An 11,349-nucleotide genomic window follows, 5' to 3' on the forward strand; every position below is an offset into this window, starting at 1 on the left:
TTCTTTTGACAATTTTTTCAACTATCTTTTGCTAATATAAACTTAAATTATTTTTATTAAACTTACAATATTTTTGTTGAATTGTACTTATTTTTGTTAAATTTAAATTATTTTTATTGATTTAAGCTTAATATTACTAATTTGTACTCGTATTTGTGCTTTATAGTTATTGAATATATTAATTGAAACTTTTTATTACTGAATTTAACTTATTTTTGCTGAATTTGACTTAAATTTATTGAATTGAACATTTTTTTTTATTAAAACTTTAATTTTACCACTATTAAATGTTAATAAGGTGAATATGATAGAGAATATTCTCTATCAGAATAGAATAAGAAATATATCCATTACCTTATAACAAGTACAAGATTACTTTTATTAATATAGTGTGCTGCCAATTATACCCTTTAAAATATGCAGTTACATGTTTACCCTCATTAATATGTACAAGTTTTTATTTTTCCTTCATTAAATTGCCATTTTTTTTCCCGCCTTCACTAATGTTAATTGCCCTTTATTAAAAACCTATTTAGAATAATGCGTGGACATATATACCCCTAAAAATATTTGTTTACATATTTTCCCTTGTTAATGTAATCAACAGCCGAAAAGGCTCCTCGAACATGGCTAGTTATGGCGTGCGCGCATTAACTACCCTGTTTGATAAGAAATGCATAAATGTGCAATGAGATATTTTTTTAGGGATAAGATTATTGAGTGAAATGAAACTTTTATTTAGAGATAATAGATTATATAAGTACAACCCTTTGACCTTTAATTTAAGTAAATTCATTAACATCTCACCTTATTGCAAATCATACCAAACAAGCATCAACATCCGTAAATTTAGTACACTAAAGATGTATCCTACCCTTTGTATCAATAACACTTAACTTTCTCTTTCTATCCCACGCTCATTTATATACTTAATATTTTTGAAGGGTAAAGAAAAAAAGAAAAGTTGTAACTATTGCAATTTAGAAGAACCACACCACCAATCACACTCGTTTGATAAGATCAGCAAATCTCCACAATATAAATAATGGTGCTTTTTTTTTTTTTTTCTTTTCTTGAACTCAATATTATTATTTGATTTTGAGGTTAAATGTATATTTGATTAGATATAATACATATTTTGTTTAAGATGAACATAATACATTAATACACCATAAGGTTATCAAACTTCCGCAATGCATGTAAGGTACAAATCTTACGAAGCGAGTTAAACATTACGAGTAATAGATAACCATAGTTAACTTTCTCTTTTTGCCATACCTTGATACCTTTGATTGGTAACCATAGAATTTGCATTTTGACTAGTTGACCCTTGAGTGGAGGGGGAAACCCCAATTGAAAACATTGACATGCACAAATATATATAGACCATAAAGAGTAAAAAAAGAAGAAAAACACCAACTAGAATAACGCCGACCCACGTGTAAAACCTTCCAAAATTCATATTTCACACCAAAATACAAAATTCAATTTTATTTTAGCAACCAAATAAAATAAAATAAAATTAAAAATTACATAAATTAAAAAATTTATTATCCCAACTTTCTCACATTTGAGGCTTCAACCTCTTCTTGTGATTTCCACCCTTTCCCCACCACTTTCCAGTTTCCACCCTTTTCTCAAACACCCATTTGCTTTACTTTCATTGGCATGCCAAATTGCTGTCCAATTGAGGTTTGCATTGATTTATTTCTTGCATTCAAGCTTAAATTTTGAATCTTTTTTTCTGGGTTTTGGTGGGTTTTTCTTGGTTTTCTGAGATTTATAGTTTTCTGGGGTTGTTAATTGTTCCCCAATTAGTATTTAATTTGATTAGAATTCATGTTTACTTATGCAATTGATGTCACTTTATGTGCCCATATCAAAATTAGGGCAACCCATTTGCAATTTATTATAAATGGTTTTGCTCTCTGCTTGTGCAAGCTCTGATTTTTCCCAAATTACCCGGGTTCCATTCCCGGTTTGCCCATGTAAAATCGGCCCGAGACGGGCGGTTTGTTTGGATGGAAGCTGGGATTGTGTTTTTTATTTGTTAGGGTTTCATAGAAGTAAGAGGAGGAGGTGTTTTGGGGAGAATTTGCACAAGATTGTGAGTAGGAATTGGGTTTTTAGAGCTTGTGCTGTTTCTAGTGATGGTGGAGGTACTAACTTTAATGTAGATATAGCTAATTCTGCAAGGAGAGGTGCTAAAAGTATTGTTCTAAGTCGGTTTTCGGATGAATTCGACAATGATGATGATGCTAGTAGAGATTTATCACAAGAATCTATTCAATTGGGCTCGGGTTTTAACAATTTTCAGCAAGACCCGATTGTGGATAAGCTTAGGACACAACTAGGAGTGATACATCCTATCCCATCGCCTCCGATAAACCGTACTGTTTTCAGCTTGTTTGTCTTCTTCTTCTTTGTTGGGGTTGTTTTTGACAAAGTATGGACACGGTTAAAGAGGAAAAAGTCTGATGCTCAGCTTGCTTTGTGGCGGCAAACACCCTTGACCGGTTCGATGTTTTTTGAGAAGGATTTGCAGAGGAAGGAATCGGTAGAATGGGTGAACATGGTGCTAGGAAAGTTGTGGCAGGTTTACAGACCTGGTCTTGAAAATTGGATTATTGGCCTGCTTCAGCCTGTTATTGATAACATAGAAAAACCAGATTATGTACAGCGAGTGGAGGTGAAGCAGTTCTCGTTGGGAGATGAGCCTCTGTCTGTTAGAAGTGTGGAACGCAGGACTTCTCGTCGTGTGAATGATTTACAGTAAGTAATCTTAGCTTTAGAAATGTTTTTAGGTTTTCTAATTGTTACCCTTGTTATGGTCTTTAACTCTTTATTGAAGTTGGAGGGAGAAAAAAAAGGTTGACATTGATATTATTGAGCTGTTTTTCAGATACGACTTTTCCCTATAAGAATGCCTGATAGTGATGCAGTGTCTTTGTTTATTATTGAGTCTTAAATCTAGGTTTGCAGTTTCGCTGTTGAAAATTTTTCATTAATTTGTTGCTTTTCTCGTTCCCAATTATGAATTATGTGTTGCAGCACTGCATAATGGTTTACCTGATAACATCCTTACCCCACTCCACCTCCGCCCCCAACTAAATAAAATAAGTAAATTGAAAAAATCTTGGATTAGAGTGAAGGAGAAGATTACTGTTCAGCTCTTTTGCCTCACTAATACCTTGTCATGCTGGTAAAGGTTACAATGTAACATACTTCCTCTGTTCTTTTTTTTTTTTTTTTTTTTTATCGCAACATGTGGAACTTGCATTTTTCTTACATACTCCTTTGACCTACATTTGTGATATATACGTTAGAAAAGATATAGTCATGTGGGATCTTATTAGATTCGTGTCACTTTATACTTTCTAAATATGAACTTTTTTCAATTTTTATAAAAGGATAATTGGAGATTTTAATGATAACAAAAGTGCATTGGCGAGCGTGGAACTCCTAACTTTGCAATTAAAAAAGAACGAAGTATGTCCGAGTATATACGTGGAGTTCATTAATATTTGCTGTGAAAACAAATTGTGTCACTGTACATTGGACTTTCTTACAGTCGTTTGTGTCGTTTGGAGATTTGAGCATTATAGCTAGGTTTTGGCTGGGTATTTGAGTTTTTTAAAGTGTTTACAAGTTTAGGCTTAGCTATATAGTGTCCGCCCTCCTCTTATTAAGGGTGGCTGCTTCAGGATATGGGATGGTGACATGAGTTTGTACACCAATTATTAAATATGTAAATTTAGCCTAATTATTGGGTCGTGTTATGCATTACATTTTTGGTAGGAAAATATAGGTGAAATTAAGGAATTGTTATTTTAGGTTTCATAGAAGTTTTATTTTATTTTGGTTGGAGTATGTAAGCAAGTTTTGGGTGCAATGGTTAACATCAAGATTGTTTTCTTGTTTTGTTTTTTTTTTTTTTTTTTTTTTTTTTTATTTTTTTTAATATATATATATATATATATATATACTTTGAATTTGTCTGAAGGATCTTTTCATGCGTTCATGTGAATTGGTAACTTTTTGAAACCTTAAAGATATTTATAACATTGCTGACTTAGCATTTCTGTATATCCTGATTCTATGTAGGTACCAGATAGGACTTCGTTACACTGGCGGTGCTCGTATGCTCTTAATGCTCTCTTTGAAATTTGGTATTCTTCCCATTATGGTGCCAGTTGGTGTTCGGGATTTTGATATTGATGGGGAACTTTGGGTGAAACTAAGGTTAATACCCACAGAGCCTTGGGTTGGAGCTGTTTCATGGGCCTTTGTTGACCTTCCAAAAATAGCGTTTGAACTGTCACCATTTCGCTTGTTCAATTTAATGGGTAAGTCATTTGTGTGATCTGTGATATTTCCCAGCAAGCCTAAGTTTGTCTCTTATTGGATGGATTACTTTATGCGCTGCTAGTATAAGTTTTGGCTCAAAATGTTTGATTTTTATATTCATGAGATGCTTCATCCTTTGCTCATCTGTTTTCTTTAGTTGTCATCTTCAATTCTCCACTTTCAAAAGTTGACCTTTCACTGCAATTTCTCTTCAAAGATGTCAACAAAAAGTATTAAGATTATGTTAGTAGATTTGTGCAAATTATTTCTTTTTAAATGTTTTTTTTTTAAATATTACCTGTCTCGTTTTATTGCTGACATTTTTACTTTTCATTGGTTCTGCTTTTTTGGGAATATTAATTCTATGATTTGTTCACACTACTATAATACTTTCTTCTTAATAAGAGTGCAAAAAAATGTGTTAATATTTAAATTATATGTTGGGAGTATCTTATTTTATTCATTTTCTGTTGACATTAATGATTATTAACATGATGGACAATCCCAAGCAATGTTAATTTTTGTGCTTATTTTGATACATTAAATTAGAGTTGCCAAATACTAACATTCTTACTTCTCTTGTCTGGACACATGGGGCGATACCAGCAATACCTGTCCTTTCAACGTAAGTATGGAACCTTAATCTTTATCAATTTTGCTTGTGGTTTGTTGATACTTGATTCAACTCGTTATGCTGCCTCCCTTGCCTTTTCTTAATTCTTTCTTTTATGTTTTCTCATTCATAGTGCTTGTCGAGTATTATTTCCATTTCTTTTGTATTTCACTGTTCATTTGACACTATTCAAATACACCTCTTTGACTTTCTTGTATGATTTATACATTAGGAATAATATAATCATGTGGCTTGTCCCAATCGGAATTCTTGAGTTTGGATGAGGAAGGTGTGTTTAAAGACTTTGTAGTGGATCTTGTTAGATTTGTCTCGATATTTACTTTCAAAATATCATTTTTTTTAATTATTTTTCTTTGTAGATAATTAAAGATATTAATAAAAAAAATTGTGCGTTGCCAAGCATGAAAGTAAAACTCAGAGGGAATATTATTGTTGCACTCCAGAAAAGCACATAGTGTTAGACCTTTTTCTTTGGTAATTCTCTATCTGGTACATAATATTAATAGAGTAATTTAACGTTGGAATTAGTTAATTGGTATAAGATAGAGAGAAAACTGTAAAGAGATATGAATATTGTTAAATAGTATGTCCTCAGTTCTTTTTTATTCCAACACGGAGGGGATGCATGGTATTTAGTGAGAGGAGAGAGATAAAATGAATGACCCATGTGATGAGGAGAAAGATAGAGAGCATCATTGAGCAAATATAGTAAAGGGATACAATTTGATTGATAGAGAACGGAGGAAGTATGAACTGATTTCAACATTTGATTACTCTACTTTTTTCATTATTAACCGTCTTAATCTTGTAATACTCTTAAGTGATTACATAGTGCTTAATCTTGTAATACTAATAAAGTAAGCACATAATGCTCTTATGGCATTTTGTTGTTTTGTTTTCCATGAGACAACCATAATTTGCATTCTTAAGGTTGTGAGCCCTTACTCTCTTCCCATGTAGGGGACTATCCTCCCATTCATTTTTCCTTAAAATTCCCACCCACTTCTAGATTGCTAGATGTTTCTAGCACAATTCTATTCCTGTAACCCAAATATTCCTGTAACCCAAATATAGGCTATTTATGACAAGTCCTTGCTCTCTTTGTCTGCTGCCTGCTATTCTCTGTTTTCCTTTTAGTTAAATTAGATATTCTTTTTTGTTTTTATAGATCAAATGTCTATCAAGTAATCCGTTTGATATCAAAAAATCACATCCTATCTTATTGACTTATTAATTATCCTAGCTTGATACATGCTATATTCCAATCATGGTAAGGAAGAATTCCTTTTTTTTTTTACCTTTATCTACTTCACCATATGGGTCCACTCAAACTATTTAACGATACTCATGTCTCTAAACAGCTTTCTCTCTATGGTTAGTTTCCTCATTTCTCATTATATATGCTGTATAAGTTAATAACTAAATCAAACACTTTTATTATATTATTATATTTGTATTGAATCTTCAGTCCAAATTATAAAAGCTACGCAATAAGCTATTTCTTTTGAGTATCTCTCTGCCTCAAATTGGCTCTTCACTCCAATTGTTTGTAACTTTTGCACTACTTTATGTCAACAGCTTCTTGATAAAACTGTTAACTGAAGATTTACCAAGACTCTTTGTCCGCCCAAAGAAGATTGTTTTAGATTTTCAAAAGGGGGAAGCTGTTGGGCCTGTGCCTACTGATTTGAAATCTGGGGATGCTCAAGAAAAAAATAAAGATTCTGTTGGCGAGCTGTCCGTGACTCTTGTTGATGCTCGTGATCTTTCCTATGTTTTATATGGTATGATATCCTTCTTTTTTTTTACTAGTGATTTTTTTTTTGTCTCATAGTTTATGAATTATGCTGAACTTCAGAAATTGTTTCTCATTGATTCATTGGATTGTATATTACATGAATTTTGTTCTATTGGTTTTTGTCTGCTTTGCAAAAAGAGTTTATCTTTTCTATACAAACAATTCAGGTAAGACGGATCCATATGTTATTTTGCGTTTGGGAGACCAAATAATACGCAGTAAGAAGAATAGTCAAACCACTGTCATTGGACCACCTGGTGAACCAATTTGGAACCAAGACTTCAATATGCTTGTTGCTGATCCTCAAAAACAGAAATTGTATGTTGAAGTTGTGGATTCTCTTGGCTTTGCAAATATGACAATTGGTACTGGAGAGGTAGCTCTCTTGTTCTTCTAAATTATTTTTCCTTATTTGTTCGGTAAAATTCAAAGAATCGTAAAAATTTTCGCTTCATCATTATATTTAGTGCCTTGGAATAATTTATTAGGTTATAGTCAAAGAGAAAATTTTCGAGAGGCTTATAAGTCAAAACATTTAAAGTGACTGAAATACGAATGTAAAAACTTCCTTGTTTGCGAATATGTTAGTAGTATGATAGTATCAATACCTCAATATGCAAAACGACTTAATACTGGGTAGTAGCAGATGATGTGGTAACATAATGGTCTATAGTGAATGCCACTTTGTGCTCTTAAATGACATTGAAATGGCAAGTCGGACTTCTTTTGCAAATTGACCTTTTTGTATTGGAACATTCTTTGCGAAACAGTTGTCTGCATTGCTTCCCTGGTTTGACTCATTCATTCAATGTTGATGTAGTTCATGAATGTATTTTGTTGGTTTCAAGTTTTAAGTGATCAAATCTATCATACAATACATAGATTAGGACTCAACGACCCATTCTATCTTGTGATTATTTAGTTTTGATCAATATCATGATCTACTGGATACAACTTGGGGCAAAATAAATGGCCAACTAGGCATTTTTGTGTATTGGAGTCCTACAATCAGCTTCATAAGTCACTTAAGCTCGTCTTTAGTGGGTTCTGAACAACTGGTGTATATGTACATATATGGTATTAGCCTATTAGCTTTCAATGAATCATTTTACTTGCTTTTCCTGAAAGTAGAAGATACGAAAAAGGCTTTGCTTAGATTTCCTCTTCTATGGGAGAACAATTGAGAGATTACAAGCACCTGGTAAAAAGATGTAAGCTTGTATCTTCTATAGAAGCTTGTGATTTATGTGAGGTGATAGTCCAAAAATTTAACTTAGAATAATATTTTTCATAGTTGTTTCAGCACAGACCAGTTGCTAAGGATGGGTTGCCTTGCTCCCTCATAGAACTCATTAATAAAGAATGTCCTGATTCATTGTAAGTACCACACTACCACAAGTCTATCATATTTGCTTGATATTCTTCCTTCCGTAACCCTTATTGAGTAAACCTATACTTCCAATTCCCCACATAACCCTAGATGCCCCTAATTAATGTAGTTTCCCTTAGCAATTTCTGCTATCACATTCCTCTCTCTGTTATTCATACTATCTCAGATAAAATGAGGCTGTTATATTGTTTGAGTGCTTTTCCCTGTTATAAAATTTTGTGAAAATTCTCTCTTTGTGATGTTCCCTAAAACAAAACTTCCTCTTCACTAGTAGGGGGTAGGATAGTAGGGGTAGGATTATACTATACTTGGTCTGGTCTCCACCCTCCTCATTTCGTGTTTTTGTTTTGTTGTGTTTTCTTTTTCTTTTTTAAAATTCATATACTTCCTCCGTTGTCATTTGTTTGCAACACAGCCATAAGGCGCACTTTTTAGGGAGGCGATTAAAGTCGGTAAACGATCGAATTTATCAAATAATTTTAACAATGGAAATAGGGAAGAGTTAGGTACTACATCACTACATGTGTAAATTATTTTGATTAATTGGTCCATTTACATTATCTAATTTCTTCCGCAAAGTGCATGTCATGAAGGTTTGTTGCTAATAAAAGAAAACAAAGGAAGTATTACTCTCTTGCCTTTTACAAGAGGAAAAAAGTATTTTTCAACACATTCCTTTTGTGGTGGTGTTCTTATCCAAATATGATGGCGTCCCTTTTCCTCCTCCTGTGCTTGAGTCATTGAGTGTTTATGCATGTGCTTGCGCATGGAGTTTTTTTTTTTTTTTTTTTTTTTTTTTTTTTTTTTTTAACACTGACAATATGGCCCAGAATATGGTGGGTTTATGATTTATTGCTGATGCTGTGGCCGGATCTCAGGTTGATTTAGGTACTCTCCAAGACACAGTTCCAACAGACAAGGTTGTTGTCTTGTCTGGAGGTTGGAATTTGTTCAGAAAGAAAAATTGTGGTGAGTTACTTCTCCGGCTGACATATAAAGCATATGTGGAAGATGAAGAGGAGGAGGGGACAAAAGCACAGGTAGCTAGCTCAGTAATTTCAGATGATGATGGCTCTGATGCTGACGAACCTGGTCTTAATTACAAGCAAATGCCCATGGGAGATAAAGAATCATTTATGGATGTTCTTGCTGCTTTAATTGTCAGCGAGGAATTTCAAGGAATAGTAACATCTGAAACTGGAAACACTAAAGTTGGGGATGATGTTACTAATATAGGCTCTACCTCTCCTAGGTCTCAAGGAATTGCAGCTGAATCCATTTCTTCTAGGGTGGATGGCGAAGCAGAAAGTTCTAAAGGTAAGAATTTATTTAGTGGATAAAAGTTCATTTCTCTGGTATTTTTATCTAATCACTAAGGACTTGGTAATTGTAGGATCTGCGCTGTTTTGGCTGGCTGTGATTACCAGTGTTGCAGTTGTAATTGCTCTGAATGTTGACGGTTCAAGTATCTTTAATCCTTGATTTTTTCCCAAGACGGCTATTGCCAATTTTTTGGATTTTCATGAAGGTGAGTGATACCCAAATCAATCCTTGATGAAGATGCTAAGTTCAAGTTATTCCTTATACTGCTTGCTATGAAAATTGGCAAACTACTCAAAATATGAATTATTATGAGTTTGTTCATGAGAACCTCGACTTATGGATAAGTATAACTAGATAAAATCTCGTGATGATATCAAATGTGTCTTGGTCATGATTTGTGAACGTGCTGCTTTTCATTCTGTATTTCTGCATCGTATTAAGTGTATTAGATTTCTGAATGGAAAGAACTTATGTTGGCAGGCAGCAGCGTTCTTAAAAGGAGCAGATGGTGATTTGTGCTATATACTGTCTGCTGAGCCGTTAATTATGCAAATTGATGAAATCCCAGCGAGTTAATAATTCCTTAGTCTCTTGTCATATAATAATTCTTTGTTTGGGGAATTTTGTGGCCTATCCCCTTAATCGGCGTTCAAATTGTAAATCCTAACTCCATCTCTCTCCTTTCTTGTAACTTAACTTTGGCTGCTACTTGTATTATATAAACCACAGGTAGTTCAAATTGAACACTCCTACAATAATTTTCAAGTTTAAATAATTTTCAGAAAGCTATTTCTACAATAAAGTATTTTTGAAAAGTAGTAGATTTGAAACATGCAGTATTATTTGGGGTTGGAGTTGCAGAAATGTGTGAAAACACTTGATATCTCCAATACAGGCATCATTAAGTCTAAATTAGAAATTGGCGAATGGCGATGGATGTATCGGACTAAGAGGATGCATATGTTTTAGACTAGAACATCTTATTTTAAGTGTACAAGTTTGAAATTGCTTTACAAATTGAATTTAGGTTTTCCAAAAAAGAATCCAGAAAAAGCATTTTAAGGAAAAGTTAAGAGAGGGATTATAAACAAAGTAATTTAAATCTCATCATCATAAGCCATTCATCTTTTTTCTGTTTATCCCTTCTGATCTTTTTCTTATATTATGTGCTCTTACGGTATGTTTTAAGGTTTTAAGTTTTTAATGCATCTTCTTAGGTATTCATATCTATTCTGTTTTTATCTTCTCCACCAATCATCCGAGGCTGTTAATGACTTTTCATGCATATTTAATAAAATACTCTTATTTAGTTGATCAAAGTTACATTACAATACTTTATTGATTCTCACTTTTATTAGAACTTCATTGCCACATTGTAAGAATAATTGCTAATAACGTAACAACTTAATTTAAACACCTTGTCAAAATCAATAAATAAATAAACCGGGCTAGTATAAATTATGCCTTGAATTAGTTCAACGTATACTTTGTAAATCGTAATAACATATTGATATGGCTATAATGTACTATGTATTATATTTTCTGTAAAAAAAAAAAAAAAAACAAAAAAAAAAAATCTGTTTCAGGTATGAAATCTAAAATGAAGTCCTCAAGTTGGACGAAGTCAAATAGACACTTGAGAATAATGAGTTGAGGTTGCTACGCAGTACACACTCTTAAACTAATCATTCAATTGATAATTAACGTAACTAACTAAATGTGCACGTTGGGAGAGTGTTATGGAATATTCTGATATACTCACTCTAAAGTGTATTTAAATGATTATTGCTTTTCACCCAAAAAAAAATGATTAATGCTACATCCGAATTATTATACTAACTAATCCATAATTTGATA

The 11,349-nt window shown here is 32.9% G+C and overlaps 1 protein-coding gene across 1 annotated transcript; it reads left to right on the forward strand.

Moving 5' to 3' along the window:
• Nucleotides 1-1,270: 1,270 nt before the first annotated feature.
• Nucleotides 1,271-10,311, forward strand: LOC110691978 (tricalbin-3-like). The gene is made up of 8 exons (XM_021868965.1): nt 1,271-2,772; nt 4,105-4,346; nt 4,954-4,972; nt 6,560-6,765; nt 6,947-7,155; nt 9,048-9,486; nt 9,563-9,697; nt 9,973-10,311. Exons 1-7 carry the CDS (start codon nt 1,916-1,918, stop codon nt 9,649-9,651), a joined length of 2,061 nt encoding a protein of 686 aa, XP_021724657.1. The 5' UTR covers nt 1,271-1,915; the 3' UTR covers nt 9,652-9,697; nt 9,973-10,311.
• The last annotated feature ends 1,038 nt before the right edge of the window (nt 10,312-11,349 follow it).

This window comes from Chenopodium quinoa, unplaced genomic scaffold, assembly GCF_001683475.1.
Source record: "Chenopodium quinoa cultivar QQ74 unplaced genomic scaffold, ASM168347v1, whole genome shotgun sequence".
Lineage (NCBI taxonomy): Eukaryota > Viridiplantae > Streptophyta > Magnoliopsida > Caryophyllales > Amaranthaceae > Chenopodium > Chenopodium quinoa.